Source organism: Syngnathus acus, chromosome 16 (genome assembly GCF_901709675.1).
Source record: "Syngnathus acus chromosome 16, fSynAcu1.2, whole genome shotgun sequence".
In the NCBI taxonomy this organism is placed as follows: Eukaryota; Metazoa; Chordata; class Actinopteri; order Syngnathiformes; family Syngnathidae; genus Syngnathus; species Syngnathus acus.
Window position 1 is genome coordinate 400,722 of NC_051101.1, and position 18,135 is coordinate 418,856.

Below are 18,135 nucleotides of genomic sequence, written 5' to 3' on the forward strand. Positions count from 1 at the left end.
TTTTATTGACCAAAGTTGGCGAGGGTCGTCTTCCTGCGTCACTTCCTGTTCGCAAAAACGCGGAAAAAGGCGGAGTTCCAGGTTGGGAGTTGGTTGAATACGGAAGCCGAGTCGAGCTGAGCGCAACCTAAAGCAACACCCAAACCGGAATCTACGCCAAAATCGAGACACGGGTGATCTGCACACCTTCTAGCTGGAGACTGAGAGGAAGTTGTGCTTCCGTCATTCGCATTTCGCCTGCTATCAGCTAGTCTGTTAGCTACTGTCGTTTGACGACTCGTCCAGGTAACGTGTCGTGTCAAGCGCGCGCGTGCACACACATGCACGCGCATACGCACACACACTACTACACATGCGTGTACGTTTGATGCTAACAGGCCAATGAGACCGTGAGGGCCGGTGGTCCTCTTTTAGGTTCAGGAGCGAGCTAGCATGGTGCCATCCAGTAACTCGGCAGCTATCGTTCGTCGCCAAGTTTGCGACTTTTTTACCTTCCACTAATGAGAGAACGAGGACAGTGAACGCGTCATGACACGTTCGTCTTGTGACGTCACAAGAACACGACACGCCTGGATCCGCCCGAACCTGCTCCACTACACTTAAGCGTCAGTGGGAATGTTTGTGATCCTTTTTCATGAAGCCACATATTTGATTTTGGCGCCTTATTAAGAAATTAATTAACTACATGTGTTGTTCCCTTCTCATTGTCATTCACACAAAAAGTAACTTATTGCTATTTCCTTGATAGAACAAGAACATGAGTGGAGTAAGCAGCATTGAGGCAGTGAAGAAGAAGATCAAAGTTCTTCAGGGGCAAGCGGAAGAAGCTGAAGAACGATCAGAGGTGCTGCAAAGACAACTGGAGGAGGAGAAGAGGGCTCGCGATGAGGTTAAAGCATGCACACAACTCATGCATGCTTGACCATGCCTTGACCATTGCGTGTGCTGATTGGCTGTCATTTGACGTGCAGGCAGAGGCGGAAGTGGCATCGCTCAGTCGGCGTCTTCAGATGACAGAGGACAACCTGGACCAGACACATGAGCAGCTCACTTCTGCCATTGAAAAGCTGGACAAGCTGGAGAAGGTGGCCGACGAGAGTGAGAGGTCAGCGCCCATTCGAGTGATGGCGATGTTGATGGCGATCACGATGATGATGATGACGATGTTCCCAGAGGGATTCGTGTAATTGAGACTCGAGCCATGAAGGATGAGGAGAAGATGGAACGTTTGGCCGTTGAACTCAAGCAAGCTCAAATTATTGCTGAGGAGGCTGACCGCAAATATGAGGAAGTATGTACGCAATATATAGACGCACACACACACGCGCGCACACACAGTAGGACTAGACAATTACAGTCTAAATGATCATCACGACTATTTTAGAATAGAATAGAATAGAATGCCCTTTATTGTCATTTTACATCTTAGTTGTACAATGAAATTCGGATAGCTGCTCCCTTCCTAGTGCAAACGTACAAAATTTAAAAAAGCATAAAAGGAAGTCTGAGAATAAAAATGAAAGATCTTATTTACAGTATAGCTATTAGTCTAAGAATGAAGGTTAAAAAATCTTATTTACAGTATGTTCAATGTGGGTATATGTATTAACATGAATGAGGTTTGTACAGAAAGTAAATAATAAATAGTAAATAGTTATTGCACGTAGTTTTTAAAGGAGTGTCGGTGTTAGCTGGTGTTGTTTTCTCTCAGAGTTCAGAGCGGTGATGGCTCTTGGGTAGAAACTGTTTTTCAGTCAGGTAGTCCTTGTTCGAATGCCTCTGTAGCGCCTCCCAGAAGGAAGCAGTTCAAACAGCTGGGAGGCGGGATGTGTGTTGTCTTTGATGATGTTGTGAGCTCTGCTGACGCACCGGGTGTTGTATATGTCCGTCAGGGAGGGGAGAGGGCAGCCGATGATCCTTTGCGCTGCTTTGACTGTCCTCTGTAGCCTCCCTCTATCTGCAGCAGTGTAGCTCCCATACCAGGTGGTGAGGCAGTACGTCAGCAGGCTCTCAATGGAGGAATGGTAGAAGGCGAGCAGAAGCTTCCAATCCATACTGCTCTTCCTGAGGACTCTTAAGAAGTGTAGATGCTGCTGAGCCTTCTTGATGACAGCTGAGGTGTTGCGTGTCCAGGAGAGGTCATCAGAGATCTGGACTCCCAGGAATCTGATGTCGTGGACCCTCTCCACAATCTCGCTGTTGATGCATAGGGGGGGGATCTCTTTTTTTCCTTCTGAAGTCCACAATGATCTCCTTTGTTTTCTTGGTGTTCAGAGCCAGGTTATTTGCAGAGCACCAGTTTGTGAGCTTCAGGACCTCCTCCCTAGGCTATCTCGTCACCATTCGAGATCAGCCCGACCACTGTGGTGTCATCAGCAAATTGTACAATCATGTTGTTGCCGTGGGCCGGACTGCAGTCATGGGTATAAAGACAGTAGAGGAGAGGGCTCAGCACGCAGCCTTGTGGTGAACCAGTGGTCAGTGTGCGTGTAGAGGAAAGGTAAGGGCCAAGTCTCACCGTCTGGGGCCTGTTGGTCAAGAAGTCTTTGATGCAGGTGCAAGTGAGAGGGGGGAGGACCAGAGTGTCCAGCTTCGTGACCAGAACGTTTGGGATGATTGTATTGAAAGCCGAGCTGTAGTCCACAAAGAGCATTCTCTCATAGCTCTGCTGCTGTTCCAGGTGTCTCAACACAGCATGTAGAGCTACGGTAATGGCGTCCTCCGTGGATCTGTTCGCCCGGTATGCGAACTGATGGGGGTCAAGTGTGGGGGGGTTCAGGTAGGCAGGCATTTTGATCAATATTGTAATCGGAATTATCAAGTAAGAATTATTCGGGTATTCATGTAAACAATTTGTGATGGTGATGGTGGTGAATACATGTTTATTTTAATTGCAATGTTTACCAGATGGGTGCCTCGCACTATACCTGCCGGTGAGGGTTCAATGTTCACTTGCAATGGTGCCATTCAATCTATGTGGCTTGTACCAAATAACCCTCTATTGTTCCAATTGTTTGATTTCTTTGCCGCTGCGGAGAGAATCCTGTCGTTTTCTTTTGTGTGCTTTGTAATACTTGAATGTTAGCTGACAATCTACTATTGATGCTATTGCTTTGCCCTATTAGTATTAGGCAACGACCAAACATGTCGCCTCTCCAACGCCTCAGTAAGCGAGCTTCCAGACCTAACTATGCCGTGTCGGAAACACTATCAAGCATCAGCCGCAAGGTGCTCGAACATCCCGCTGTGCTGCTGTGAAAGTCAGCTTTGCATCGCGTAAAGTGTTTTGGCTAAATTGGGCCCCGACCTTTGGATTCTGCCTCTAGCGCCGCTTAGGAACTGCTTCAGCGTGGTGTTTGGTTTTTTATCGACATCATGGATGACGCCAATTACAACGACCGTGTGCGTCACGGACAGACAAATGGCAAGTGACGAAGCACTTTTAAGAGGAAAAGCAAAGCGTCAGACAAACAAACAAAATGACTTGTCGACCTGAAGTATTGCCCGATCACCAATTTGCCGGATCAATGATGACAGCATGTGTCACCAATGCACCGCATTCACTTGAGGGGATGCGACAAGTCGTTTTCCTTGCACCGCCACCAAAGAAATTGGTGGTAGACTGGGAAAAAGATATCAAGAGGATGGATCTTGTTATTGGGATATGAAATGTCCATATGGAAAAAGCTCTCCATTGCTTACGATGTCATCGTCGCCAAAGATGCTTTTAGCTCAAATGAGCAGGGCAAGCCCAGAAAATACAGCAATAGTTTAATTTCTGGGAGTGAAGAATGGAGCACTGCCATTTGCATCACTGGACGAGGAAACGCTTTGGCGTCAATAATACGCAATAACAGCCATTTTGGACGGTGTCCTGTCGTGCAATGCCATCTAGTGGCTCGGGATACGCTGGATGACACCGCACTGCATCAACACATTGAGCTTTTTGAGTTGCTTGTTGCAGGTACACACGTTTGTTGTATGGTGTGGCTTGTTTGCTGAGCTGATGTTTGATTGACAGGTGGCTCGCAAACTGGTGATGGGGGAGCAGGAGCTGGAGCGTGCCGAAGCCCGAGCTGAGCTAGCTGAGAGGTTACCGCACGCACGCACAGACACACACAGACACACACAGACACACAGTGTGCACCCTGTTTTCCCCCTCGTGGTTAACAGTAATGCTAGCAGCCGAGGCGTTTGGGCCAATTGGTAAAGGGTCACCTGAACCCGTCGGTTGTCGACCGCCTCGTCCAACTCAAACCTCGGCCTGTGCTTTTCCCCACTGTGTTTGTGACCTCGGCCCCACAGCAAAACTCGCGCCTTGGAGGAGGAGCTGAAGAGTCTGGTAGCCAGTTCCAAGAGTTTTGAGTCTCAGGCCGAGAAGGTGAGAGATGGGCCGTGAGACCTGCTCTGGCTCAGCGTGTTTCATCTCGCTGTTTGTTCTTGTAGTTCTCTATGCAGGAGGAGCGCAGCGAGCTGGAGATCAGCAGCCTCAGGAGTAAACTGATGGAGGTGAGACATGCTCTTGAGCTGTCCCCGGTTTGGGTTAGGCTGAGGGCATTGACGCTCACGCAGCACTCACGCTGCTTCCTCTTCACGGCACGTCCAGGCGGATAACAGGGCCGATTCTGCCGAGCGCATGGTGGCCAAGCTGGAGAGAACAGTGGACGATCTGGAAGGTGCGGCGCGCCCCCGGTGGGCCGACGACCCCAAAGCCGCGCAACGCTGACCCGTCCGTCTTTGCGTGTTTGCAGAATCGCTGGCGGTGGCAAAGACGGCCAACCTAGAGCTGCACGCCACGCTCAACCAGACCATGGAGGAGCTCAATGCCTGCTGAACGTTCCTCATCCTTTCACCTTCGTCAGTGGGATCAATAACCGAACACGCGCTTTATTTCTTGCTCGCTTTGTGGACATGTGCTTGGAAGGGAGCAGCCAATCAGGCTTTTCTGCCAACTCTATGGGGCCAATTATAGGTCAGTCACACCACTGCGTTCCGCAGCGGCTGTCGCTCATTTAGACTGTGATGTCAATGTGTGACATCATCACAGCATAAAGTCAAGAGGCCAATCAGAGGTCATAGATGCCTACCTGATCAGTTGTCACATGGTCTTATGCTGTGATGATGTCATGACAGCCTTTTTCTCTGAAATAAAAGCACCATGTCATTTATTCGCCATCTTTATTGGGAGGTTAAGTTTCAGCAGCAAGTGGAACAGACATGATTTGGCCAGTTTGTACGTACAAATACAAACAGTAGACGTCCGTGTCGGTTACCACCAGCACGGGGGATTTGCCAACAGGAATCAAACACAAGCAAGCTTGTGACCTTGCAAATACACATCTGGGGCTTTAAGTATTGATCGCGAGCAGGAGGAGGGTGGGACTTTAGGTATTGATCGTGAGTGGGAGGGGGACTGTGGGGCTTTAGGTATTGATCGTGGAACACGGGTTAGAGTCTAATATGTTGAACAAACAGATGACTCAAATGTTTGCTACGGCATAACCAACAAAATTGTGAACGGGGATTAGTCGCGAAGACGCACATCAATGATTTTGAAACCAATTAATTTTGTTTCAAAACTGGTATTGTTTTCAAACAATAGGCCTTTGATGGCCTTGGCCAAAATAGCGAGTTCTAGCAATTACATCTCAGATGTAAACATTGGTTTCGTTCTGTGGAAAACATTCCTTCCAGGCGGTCTAATTTGGAAAGTGTCAAGTGTGTCGTCGAGAGAGAGAGAGAGATAGATAGATACTGTATTGATCCCTGGGGGGTAATTCAGTTATGATCAGCCGAGTCATAAGGCTTTGTTGAATGCGGCTTGGCTGGTTTTGGTCGATCAGTGACGGGTCGCCTCCGCCGCCAGTGCGAGGATTGGCCGCAACTGGTCATCTAATGAGGGGGCGTCGGCCTCATTTGTGATGGTCCAATGGAAGTCCACCCCACTGTCCAACCCGCACTCAGACTCTGCGTCATCCACGCCTATCGAGCGCACGCACACACCAAATTAAGATGGAAAAGAGGGCAGGCACCTAAACGGAGCCCGGTCCGTCGTACCTGGGGTGAAGATCCACCCCCTACGCCTGCGCGTTTCTTCTCGACTTTCCACACGCACACAGCGAGTCTGTTGAGGGAATTTGGCCCAAAACCAGCAAAGGTCCGACATCCGCCGTGCGTCACTCACCACCTGAGCAAGCACAGAGTAGGGCAGCGCTCGCCGGTTGCCACGGCTACATCGGAGGTCGCGGAGGAACGTACCCAAACGGGCTGGTGCGCTCCTCTTGTCGCCAGCCGGCAGAAAAATCCGGGATCTCGCCGTCTCCGAGCTTCGCCCCAGCTGATCATGTCTACCCGGTAGAGCTCCTTGTAAGGGCCGGAACCCGATAGTTGCTTGGCGTCCAGTCCGTGTTCCTGCACATGCGTGTTCGACACTGTGACAATGACGAGCACACATTCACACGAGCGTGTGCCGAACAGGCCTTTCCGTTGGGAGACCAAGATGTTGGGTCACAGTACGCAAGTTGAGCCAACTTGAAGCCGACTCAGTCACTGGTGGAAGGGGAACGCTCAAGACGTGCGACGTGTACGCATGTGTGGATGACTGTTATGACGTGTCAAATGAAATCTTCAGCTTTTGACACGCCATTGGTTGTTTGATTGTAGCCTATTTCTTGTGTCTCTTTAGTTGATTAATATGTCGTTTTGACTTTCTTTGATTTTAAGTCCGTTTTTACTCCAAGTACAGCACTTTCTTTGCAGCTCTGTTTTTTCTCTCAGCGCTCCATCAATACGTTACATTACCGCCCCGAATATTTACGTCAAAGATCCGTATAGTTTTTTTGAAAAGTGGACTTGGATTATTGTTAAATTTGGGGTTTATTATTCCATTGCGTCGTTTTTATAAGAGAAATCCTGTTTGCGATTTAAGTGTCGTTCTAACACGCTTGCTAGTTTCGTTGAATGTTCGCTGGCATTTGCTTCTTCCCCCAAGAAATTAGTGGGTGCGTGTGACGGTGACCGCGGCGTAAGAATGACGTCACTGACCTGAGCATATGCTTGTTTGAGGGGCGCAGAAAGACGAACGACGCCACAGACGTCCTCTCCTAAACTGCAGCACAACAACACACGATCAATGAGCGTATCAAAACGTGATCAACGGAGGAAGCGAGGTGGACTTTCTTTTTTTAAGCGAGGTGGGCTTTACCGATCGAGGATGACATCCGTGACGTAATCTTTCCCCGACTTCCGTTTACCGCTGAAAATCAAAATGAGTTTAGGTTCTGAGTGTGAACCTTCCATAGCAGAAGAGGTGCCTATCACACAAGATGAAGGTTCATTAGTCGATCAAATTATCGTTCACGTCTCACGCTCCGAGAGATGCCGGTGTTGTGCTTGATTTGGTTCCCCCGTGAGATCTTGTTCCCCCTGCCGCGGGAGCGCGCACGCCTTATTTGGAAAACGAAAAACCGATGTCGTACGGCGTCGTACGGCGTCAGCACTATGTCGTTTTCAATAAAAACATGAAGAACTCACGTTTGCGTCAGTCAATTTTAAGTTTTATACAGGATTATTCTCATTTGATGTCTTTAAATTCATCCGCGTTCTGCCATTGAAGCGGGGTGCATTCAAAGACCAGTCGTACAGACGGAACACTCAATCACTTCACCAAAACGCAACAATATAATTACGTGAGCTCTTTGCATAAACCTCGATGCAAAGAAACTCCTCTTTTTGGGTACAGGCTACAAGGAGTATATATTACAAAGGAGACTTTATACTTAATTGTGATCATCATTCATCCATCCATCCATCCATTTTATTACTCAGGTATTTTCAAAGCAAATTAATATTGTTGCATTTATTAATTTGCTTTAAAATGACAGCGCAATATAATTAAAAGCTGACACTATAGCAATGTCAAACGTGTTCATTTAAGAAAAAGCCACACACATTTTGTGATCAAATCTTTCATAACGAGAATGATTTGAGTGAATTGATTTGAATGAATAATTGAGAAGAGATTTCAGTTCTGAAGGCTCCTTTTGTCCCAAGCAAAGTGACAGGTGGTGGGGAGGGGGGATAAAAATTGTAACAGGAACTCTATAAAAAAATGTCAAGCCGTGAGAATTTGTGCCCCCCTCCCATTTTGAGAACGGTGAGTCCTGGACATCGACTGGCTTTTTTTCTATCTTCCTGGGGGTCTGTTCAGGTTGTGTGGAAAATTTGAACAGGTTCCCTCATTCCTAGGCCAAATTACAGGGGGGAAACAAATCCTCACAGCTGCCCCGTGAGGATATGTTCCCCCCCCCCCTTATTTTGAGAACGGTGAGTGCTGGACTGCAGCTGTTTTTTTTCTGTCTTCCTGGGGGTCTGTTCAGGTTGTGTGGAAATTTTGAACAGGTTCCCTCATTCCTAGGCCAAATTACAGGGGGGGAACAAATCCTCACGGGTGCCCTGTGAGAATATGTTCCCCCCCCCCTTATTTTGAGAACGGTGAGTGCTGGACTCCAGCTGTTTTTTTTTCTGTCTTCCTGGGGGTCTGTTCAGGTTGTGTGCCAAATTTGAACAGGTTCCCTCATTCCTAGGCCAAATTACAGGGGGGGAACAAATCCTCACGGGTGCCCTGTGAGGATATGTTCCCCCACCTTATTTTGAGAACGGTGAGTGCTGGACTCCAGCTGTTTTTTTCTGTCTTCCTGGGGGTCCTTTCAGGTTGTGTGGAAAATTTGAACAGGTTCCCTCATTCCTAGGCCAAGTTACAGGGGGGGAACAAATCCTCACAGCTGCCCCGTGAGGATATGTTCCCCCCCCTTATTTTGAGAACGGTGAGTGCTGAACTCCAGCTGTTTTTTTTCTGTCTTCCTGGGGGTCCTTTCAGGTTGTGTGGAAAATTTGAACAGGTTCCCTCATTCCTAGGCCAAGTTACAGGGGGGGAACAAATCCTCACAGCTGCCCCGTGAGGATATGTTCCCCCCCCTTATTTTGAGAACGGTGAGTGCTGGACTCCAGCTGTTTTTTTTCTGTCTTCCTGGGGGTCCTTTCAGGTTGTGTGGAAAATTTGAACAGGTTCCCTCATTCCTAGGCCAAGTTACAGGGGGGGAACAAATCCTCACAGCTGCCCCATGAGGATATGTTCCCCCCCCTTATTTTGAGAACGGTGAGTGCTGGACTCCAGATGTTTTTTTTCTGTCTTCTTGGGGGTCTGTTCAGGTTGTGTGAAAATTTTGAACAGGTTCCCTCATTCCTAGGCCAAATTACAGGGAGGGAACACATCCTCACAGCTGCCCGGTGAGGATATGTCCCCCCCCCCCCCCCCCTTATTTTGAGAACGGTGAGTGCTGGACTTCATTAATTACAACAGACATCGCTGGCCAGTAATATCTCAGAGAGATGCTGTCTTGTTTTATTTTGCCCGGTGTGTGCCCCTGCCGGGCTGGCATGAAAACTCTTAAAAATTTCTTTTGCCTCTTCAGCACCACAGACAACCTTCACTTGGACTGCCCGGTCTGTGCCTTTATGGCGGCAATAATACAGCTCCCCTCCTGAGTAGAAGTAAATATAAAACATTGAATTAGCACCATACTTGTGGTAATTCATTAAGTGCTCACTCAATACACCTAATTGGAAATTTGCTACTTGGACAAAAAAAACCCATTAGTTTCATAATATATCAAATGTACACTCAATGGGTCTACAACCAAATATGTTACTTTAGTTTGATAATTTATCAAATATTTACTTGATAGATCCACAAATAGTTACTTGAAATAAAAAACAGCTTGAGTTGCACTCAACAAATTCAACAATTTCCTTCATAGTGAGGTGTGTTATATATATTGCTTCCAACATTTTGCAAGTCAATTATTTGTCTTATAGAGTAATTACTCTAAAACTTAAGTTTCTGACGTTAGTGTAGAAATTAGCAGGTTCTGCAATGTGAATTTTTGGTGCGTCTCTGGATCTAATTTACTTGATTTATGTACAATGTGTATCTTACCCTCAACGTCGTAAAAAGAAGCTTTTCTTCTCAATACGTACTTCTCCTTCTTCGTAATACCATTTTGGTATTCTTGTTTTGTTTTGTAGGCAATAATTTGTTGGTAAATAGTTGGGTCCATTGTGCGGCAGCGTATTGTTGTCAGAAAACAATGGCGAAATGACGCGAAGTGCGCACTTACAAGGTGGGGTAAAATGGGTGCTTTGGTGACAAGTTTGAATTCAAGACAATATTGTTTGACCAACAAAGGAAAGAAAACATTATTATCTATTTGTTTATTTATTTATTTATTTAACATCCAATATTGTATAGTTATCAGTGCAAAAATCATTTATTTACATATACACCGTTTTAAATGGGGGGGGAACATATTCTCACAGGGCAGCTGTGAGGATTTGTTCCCCCCCTGTAATTTGGCCTAGGAATGAGGGAACCTGTTCAAATAACATGTACAGAAATTAAATGCTAAATATTTGAAGCTTGCTTGAAGACTTGCTTTTTTTTATTAAAATTTGTATTTTTTCATTTTATTTTATTATTATTTAAAAAAAATAAAAAACAGCTGCCCCGTGAGGATATGTTCCCCCCCCCTTATTTTGAGAACGGTGAGTGCTGGACTCCAGATGTTTTTTTTCTGTCTTCCTGGGGGTCTGTTCAGGTTGTGTGAAAAATTTGAACAGGTTCCCTCATTCCTAGCCCAAGTTACAGGGGGGTGAGGAAGTCTACCAGCCAGTTTCGAAGGGGGGTGCTGAAGCCCAGGTGCTCCAGTTTTTCCACCAGATGTTGTGGAATGATGGTGTTAAACGCTGAGCTGAAGTCCAGGAACAGCAACCGCACGTGGGTGTTCCTCTCCTCCAGGTGAGCCAGGCTCAGGTGAAGAACGGAGGAGATGGCATCCTCAGTAGAGCGGTTCTGCCGGTAGGCAAACTGGAACGGATCGAATGTTGGGGGGAGTCTGGAGACTATGTGTTCTTTGAGCAGCCTTTCGAAGCACTTCATCATGATGGGAGTCAGTGCCACAGGTCTGTAGTCATTCAATGAGGTGATTTGAGGTTTCTTCGGCACCGGAATGATGGAGGCAGCCTTGAAGCATACTGGCACTTTGGCTTGGTCCAGCGAGATGTTAAAAATGTCTGTGATGACACCAGCCAGCTGGCCTGCACATTCCTTGAACACCCGCCCAGGTATGTTGTCGGGGCCTGGGGCCTTACGTGGGTTGACTCTTCTCAGAGTCTTCCACACGTCGGCTGAGTCAAGGCAGAGGGCCTCCTCTTCCTGGTGGGGAACAGTTTTAACTGCAGGAGTGCTGTTTAGTGCCTCAAAACGCCCAAAGAAGTTATTTAGACCATTTAGGAAGTCAGCATCAACCTCACCCACCGGGGGGGAGGGTAAGTTGTAGTCCGTGATCGCCCGTATGCCTTGCCACATACTCCTGGTGTTATTGGCGTCGTGGAAAAAATCCTGAATTTTTCGACTGTGGCTTCGCTTCGCTAGCCTGATGGCACGGTTCAAGTTGGCTCTCGCTGTCCTCAGTGCCTCCTTGTCGCCAGACTTGAAGGCTGAGTTCTGTGCTCGTAGCGTATGACGTACCTCCTCAGTCATCCAGGGTCGTTGGTTGGCTCGGGTGATGATGTTCTTAGTGGTGCTGACGTCCTCGGAGCATTTGTTGATGTAGGCTGACACAGTCATGGCGTACTCATCAATGTCGATCTGATTGTCATATGTTGCTGCTGATTTGAACATGTCCCAGTCAGAGCACTCAAAGCAGTCCTGGAGTGCCTCCATGGCCCCCTCAGACCACACCCTCACCTGCTTCACTGTGGGTTTTGCTCTGATCAGCAGGGGCCTGTATGCAGGGATTAGCATAACAGATAGGTGGTCTGAAGAGCCGAGGTGGGGGCGGGGGGCTGCTCTGAATGCATCCTTTATATTGGTGTAAACCAAGTCCAGAGTGTTCTCTCCCCGAGTTGGAAAATCCACGTGTTGGTAAAAATGAGGGAGAATAGTCTTCATGTTAGCCTGGTTAAAGTCCCCAGCAATGATGAAAACACCCTCTGGATGGATGGATGGATGGATGGATGGATGGATGGATGGATGGATGGATGGATGGATGGATGGATGGATGGATGGATGGATGGATGATGATCACAATTAAGTATAAAGTCTCCTTTGTAATATATACTGAAGGAATAGGGTCAAAAGACACAAAACCCGCCTAGCCACAATAACAGATACGCTGATATAAGATAATAACAGAGGTTGCTACAACTTCACGATTCAATATGTATTTCTGTGCACTGCAAAATAAATGTCTTTTGATATGTTGCCTAAATAGCTTAATGACCCTTAAGGAACTGTGTAATGCATGCCTGATGTCTTTTCTCTAAATCATGGACACGGCCAGAGTCGTCTTGACCGTTCAGTACTTGATTATATCTTGTGTTTTGACTAAACGTCATATGTCGCCTAGATGCGGGACGCCAGCTTTTCGATTACTACTGAACGCTCTGCACAGAGGGAAATGTTTTGCCTAACAAATAAAAGATATGGTGGGAAGCATGATTAAACTAAGAATATAATGATGTGAGCAAAGACATGGAGTATCAAAAGAACTAACTTTGCATAGTCAGGGAACAGTAATAGATTAATGATGTGACAGCCAAAAGCTCACATAAATTCGTACAAAATGACAAAAGTGAAAGAATGAGGTACGACAGCATATGTGCAAGGATGGAGGAGAATGTTTACAGGAAGGTCACTTGGAGATAAAAACCAGCTGGTGCCAGAGGGAGACAGCCAAGGACTCGGCCAAAGATGATCACCAAGGCCGAAAGACGGGATGGAAGACAACAGCCCCCACACACACACCGAATCGTCCAGAACCAGCACCCACTCCCATTGAATCAAACTCTACTGCGAACTCGCCCCACCCCAACGACTCATCACCCATCAAATTCGCCCCACACCGGCCTGTGCAACTGAATATAAGCTAACCAGAGAACCTTGAACGTTGCCTTTTCTGAATGGAGACTTTCTGCTCTTGAAAGGCCCAGCGCTGTATTGTACTTTCCTGAAAACAGAGCTTTCTTAACAAGAATTATGATTGAACTCAACCAACCTGTGTAAGTCTAATTTCTGCTTCAGTGTCTTTGCATTTTCCTAAATCTGAAGAAATTAAACGAGCACGCAGTGAGTGAATTGGATAACAGGTGATTGGCAATGGCTTTTGCCGTGAGGCGCAGATAGCGCTCCCTAAATTGTGGACCAAATCCAACAATACTCCTTGTAGCCTGTACCCAAAAAGAGGAGTTTCTTTGCATCGAGGTTTATGCAAAGAGCTCACTTAATTATATTGTTGCTTTTTGGTGAAGTGAATGAGTGTTCCGACTGTACGACTGGTCTTTGAATGCACCCCGCTTCAATGGCACAACGCGGATGAATTTAAAGACATCAAATGAGAATAATCCTTTATAAAAATTAAAATTGACTGACGCAAACGTGTTCTTCATGTTTTTATTGAAAACAACGTAGTGCTGACGCCGTACGACATCGGTTTTTCGCTTTCCAAATAAGGCGTGCGCGCTCCCGCGGCAGGGGGAACAAAATCTCACGGGGGAACCAAATCAAGCACAACACCGGAAGTGACGGACCTGACTGGAGGCACGCCAAAACAAGAGTCGTAGCGCGGCGTTCACATCGCGTTTCAGTCCTTCACGCAACGAGGCTGCGACAATACGATGGCATGTCGGCTTTCTTTGCTCTTGACTTTATTTCTTCCTTTACTTTTTAGTATTACTTTCTTTATTTTTTCTCAACACTTTCTTTTGAAAAGGTGCGCGTTTACGTCCTGGACAAAGTTCAGATTCGGAAGATTTTGGCAACATGGCGGCGTTGGTTCTTGGACGGAAAACTTTTCAAACTTTCATGGCGGTGAGCCTGACTTTCAGTGGAACTGCACGCAAACATTGTTTGATATTTTCCGTCCTTTGTGAATATCAATGTCGTGTTTAGTCTAGACGGTTGGGCTCGTTTAAAACATTAGTCAAGACAATTTTTGAGATGACCAATCGATATGAAAAAACTGCAGCCTTTGCGTTCTAAAAATTTCGTTCTACTACTTTGCTAGGTACATTTGAATTTCGGCTATTTATTTTACACCGTCTTCTTAGTTCAAATGTGGGACAAACTAAAAATTTAACAGTCTAATGCAGAAAGCCCGAAGTCCCGAGTTGACCATGCTAGCGTTTAGATTGTCTCGAGACAACTTTGTTTTTGTTTTTTTAAACTTCTGTTGCGATATCGGATACGTGGTTTTATTTACGTTTTTAGTATGAAATGTTCAAGGAGACTTGACCAAGTGATACAATTCAGGCAAAGAGCAATAGTCAGCAATGTATGAGAAAATCTGACACATTTATTCCAAACATTTGGGTTGCATAAATTCAACCTTGAAAATGCCAGTGGAATGCACTTTAATAAAAGTAAATACAAAAAATCACATGACGTGGCCGCGTGGTGCCTTGCCAGTCGTGTTTCCACAGCTCGCCGGCCGTCGCTCAGCAGCCGCCGCTTCCTCAGTCGCACTTCTTCCCGCCGCTGGAGGCGGCCATGCTGCCGCCTGGAACCTTTCAGGACCGAGTGGCCTTCATCACGGGGGGCGGGACCGGACTGGGGCGCGCCATGACCACCACGCTTTCTCACCTGGGGGCGCAGTGCATCATCGCTAGCAGGTCAAACCCCCGCGTAGTTCCTAAGTAGGAATTCGATCTAGGGCAGGGGTCACCAACCTTTCTTAAACCGAGAGCTACTTCCTGGGTACTGATTAAGGCAAAGGGCTACCAGTTTGACACACACTTCTGAAATAGCCAATTTGCTCAATTTGGCTTTCACTATGTATTATTATTGTCATTTCCAGTTCACATGTAAGTGTGATTTTAACAAGAATAGCAAAAATACAGTCAAACCTTGGTTTTTGACCACAATTCGTTCCAGAAGGCGGTTCGAGAAGCGAATCGGTCGAATTCCGAATCTATTTTTCCCATTACAAATACAGTGGAGCTTCGGTTTTCGACCACAATCCGTTCCAGAAGGCTGTTCGAGCAGTGAATCGTTCGAATTCCGAATCATGTTTTCCCATTACAAATAATGGAATAAAAATTAATCCGTTCCAAGCAAAACAAAAAACGCCTTTTTTAAGCATTTGTTCATTTGCGCATTTTTGTCCGATCACGCAACTGCAGCGCACCGCCGAACGCGCAACCGTAGCGCGTCGCCGACCGCACAACTGCACCGCGCTGGTCGCATTATTGTGACAGAGCCGTTGCTGAAATTTAGAAAATATTTTTAAAGTCCTGATGTACTTTCCAAAATTTAAGTGGACCTCAGTGCGCAGGGAGCTTCATTTTGTCCGATCGCGCAACTGCAGCGCACCGCCGAACGCGCAACAGTAGCGCGTCGCCGACCGCGCAACTGCACCGCGCTGGTCGCATTATTGTGACAGAGCCGTCGCTAAAATTTAGAAAATATTTTTAAAGTCCTGATGTACTTTCCAAAATTTAAGCGGACCTTAAGAGAGCTTAATTTAGTCCGATCGCGCAACCGCAGCGCCCCGGCGCTCACTGTCGCATTGCTTTAAGAGCGTCTTTGTGTTTTAGGATGGCTTTACTGCTCCCACTTGCTTTCTTTGGAGGCATGATTAGGGGTTAATACAATCCTCAAAGTAACGAAAATACAATAACAACGGAGTCAGTCGACATCCGGGCCGCGCGGTCGGGTTTTCTCGGGTCCTCCCGGCTCATCTCGCGAGGTTCGACCTCCGAATTTTGTTCGACAACCGAAGCAAAGAAATCTCGATTTTTTTTTTTGTTCGTATTCCGATTATTTCGAGAACCGGGATGTTCGAAAACTGAGGTTTGACAGTAAAATAAATAGACGCAGCTCACTGACAAGTGCCGCAATTTGAGCTAATTTTAGAACAGTCCTGCGGGCGACTCATGCGGTCCTCACGGGCGACCTGGTGCCCGCGGGCACCGTGTTGGTGACGCCTGATCTAGGGTGTCATGGTCAGATATGGGGTGGGAGTTCACGCTTGAGTTTGGAGACAGCGTCTATCTTCAAGTTTTGGTGTCTGGCCATATGTGCGAGCTGAGGCTAATGTGAAGTGTTTATGGTACAGGAAGTTGGAGGTTCTGCAGCAGGCGGCTGTCTGGCCATATGTGCGAGCTGAGGCTAATGTGAAGTGTTTATGGTACAGGAAGTTGGAGGTTCTGCAGCAGACGGCGGATGAGATCAGCAGTCGGACTGGAAACAAGGTGGAAGATCAAAGAAAAGGCACAACATGCTGGTCTTGGTCTCAGCCTGCCTGATTCACCGGTGTGGTCTTGCCTTGATCTTTCAGGTCCATGTGGTCCAGCTTGATGTCAGAGATCCTCAGGCTGTTAAGTGTTGTATGGAACATGTGGAAAGTCTGACAGGCTTGCCTGATGTAAGAGTGCAACCGCACACACCTAGCGCGCAGATCCGACATGTTTCCTATGCGATGAAGTTAAGCTGAGATGCATCCGCCATTTGTGGATGAAGCGATATCAAAGTTTTCCTGGCGATGAAATGAACCAATCAGACAACTCGTCAGCCACGCTTCTCGCCTGGCGCCTTGTATCGTGCGATGGCCTTTGTTGTCACCATCATCTGTGGATGCAGAGTGACAGGCGTGTCATGGCAAAGGGGAAGTCAGCTTGTCGGATGACATCACAGTTGTGCGCGCAGGTGATCATCAACAACGCGGCGGGAAACTTTGTGTGTCCGTCGGAAAATCTGTCGGCCAACGCTTGGAAGAGCATCAGTGACATCGTCCTGAACGGCACCGCGTTCGTCACGCTGGAGCTGGGGAAGAGACTGGTCCGCAGCCAGAAAGGTCATAGGGTGCCAAAGTGTTGGCGCAGCTAAGGTCAGGCGTCACTGGCTCACTTGCAGTCCTGTGTCCGTCAGGTGCTGCCTTCCTGGCCGTCACCACCATCTACGCTGAGTCGGGTTCCGGCTTTGTGGTTCCCAGCGCTGCCGCTAAGGCCGGGGTCGAGGCGCTCTATAAGTGAGTCACGCACGCGCAACAAGCACTGATGTCCTCATCCATGGGGTCCCTTCTATGATCGCCGCCTCAGCGAGCTGGCCACTAGGATCACCGGCGTCTTGACAATGGGGTCGCCACGCCGACCGGCACCTTGTCAATCTGGGATAGTGCTGGGCCCCTTGTCAAGGTGGTCACCACAGTGACGGGTGTCTCATCAGGTCTTTGGCAGGAGAGTGGGGACGCTATGGGCTCCGCTTCAACATCATCCAACCTGGACCCATCCGAACCAAGGTAGTGTATGCATTCCTTGGGTTTTTTCCACATGTCGAGCTGCTGTGGTGATGTTTGTAATAAGGCTCATAATACTTCAAGGGCGCCTTCAGCCGCTTGGACCCTACGGGGCAATTTGAAGCCGGAATGCTGAGTCGTATTCCGACGGGTCGACTGGGCCGAGCTGCTGAAATGGCCAACTTGGCATCGTACGTGTGCAGCGACTACGCCAGCTGGATGTCGGGAGCGGTGAGTTGCACCATCGCTTTTTCCCATAAGACGGCCAAGAGTTTAACCCAATTGTTTGCCTTCAGGTGATTCGCTTTGATGGTGGCGAGTATGTGATGATGGCGGGAGAATTCAACGAGCTGCGCACGGTTGGAGCTTTTCCGCCTTTTCTCTTCTCGCTCTTCTTCGCTTTAGCTTTGCTTCTTCTGCCCTGCTCAGGTCACGGCCGATCAATGGAAGGTGATGGAAACGATGATCAGGAGCACCAAAGGAGCCTAAAGAGCTTCCCGCTCTGTGATGTCATGGTCAAACTGAGCTTCTCCGTTTTTGTCAACATAATAAACAAATGCAAGCATACTCCAAAGTGTGTACAAGTACGTTTTTTTGTACGCTAAACATGTTTTTTGTACGTTGGTATTTCCAGTGTGTAGTGACGTGCTCACACGGAAGTCATTTTGGAACAAGGGCTGTTCTTGCACACTCGCTGTAAACTGGCGCTGTTTGTTGAACTTGCTGTCCATTTGCCGAAAAACAATTTCGTGTCGAAGTCCAATATAAATATATCAAATCAATC

At 47.4% G+C, this 18,135-nt stretch overlaps 3 protein-coding genes across 5 annotated transcripts; 2 read left to right on the forward strand and 1 right to left on the reverse strand.

Moving 5' to 3' along the window:
- Nucleotides 1-47: 47 nt before the first annotated feature.
- On the forward strand, nucleotides 48-5,053 carry LOC119136461 (tropomyosin alpha-4 chain-like). 2 transcript variants are annotated; one of them, XM_037275004.1, is made up of 9 exons: nucleotides 48-285; nucleotides 749-889; nucleotides 972-1,105; nucleotides 1,174-1,291; nucleotides 4,022-4,092; nucleotides 4,306-4,381; nucleotides 4,447-4,509; nucleotides 4,607-4,676; nucleotides 4,752-5,053. In XM_037275004.1, exons 2-9 carry the CDS (start codon nucleotides 758-760, stop codon nucleotides 4,832-4,834), a joined length of 747 nt encoding a protein of 248 aa, XP_037130899.1. In that variant the 5' UTR covers nucleotides 48-285; nucleotides 749-757; the 3' UTR covers nucleotides 4,835-5,053. The 2 variants fall into 2 exon arrangements, with proteins under 2 accessions (XP_037130899.1, XP_037130900.1); XM_037275005.1 differs by having other exon boundaries at nucleotides 76-173.
- Nucleotides 5,054-5,168: 115 nt separating this feature from the next.
- pmvk (phosphomevalonate kinase) lies at nucleotides 5,169-13,655 on the reverse strand. Its single transcript, XM_037275026.1, has 6 exons — nucleotides 13,637-13,655; nucleotides 7,205-7,384; nucleotides 7,045-7,108; nucleotides 6,259-6,411; nucleotides 6,058-6,187; nucleotides 5,169-5,982 (listed from the first exon to the last, which is right to left on the reverse strand). The coding sequence occupies exons 2-6, from the start codon at nucleotides 7,297-7,299 to the stop codon at nucleotides 5,840-5,842; spliced, it is 585 nt and encodes a 194-aa protein (XP_037130921.1). The 5' UTR covers nucleotides 7,300-7,384; nucleotides 13,637-13,655; the 3' UTR covers nucleotides 5,169-5,839.
- A 16-nt stretch (nucleotides 13,656-13,671) lies between these two features.
- Nucleotides 13,672-17,925, forward strand: decr1 (2,4-dienoyl CoA reductase 1, mitochondrial). Of its 2 annotated transcripts, XM_037274998.1 has the most exons (10): nucleotides 13,673-13,927; nucleotides 14,525-14,727; nucleotides 16,251-16,308; nucleotides 16,395-16,481; nucleotides 16,763-16,910; nucleotides 16,985-17,084; nucleotides 17,282-17,354; nucleotides 17,436-17,582; nucleotides 17,648-17,710; nucleotides 17,781-17,925. In XM_037274998.1, exons 1-10 carry the CDS (start codon nucleotides 13,880-13,882, stop codon nucleotides 17,838-17,840), a joined length of 987 nt encoding a protein of 328 aa, XP_037130893.1. In that variant the 5' UTR covers nucleotides 13,673-13,879; the 3' UTR covers nucleotides 17,841-17,925. The 2 variants fall into 2 exon arrangements, with proteins under 2 accessions (XP_037130894.1, XP_037130893.1); XM_037274999.1 differs by lacking the exon at nucleotides 16,395-16,481 and having other exon boundaries at nucleotides 13,672-13,927.
- The last annotated feature ends 210 nt before the right edge of the window (nucleotides 17,926-18,135 follow it).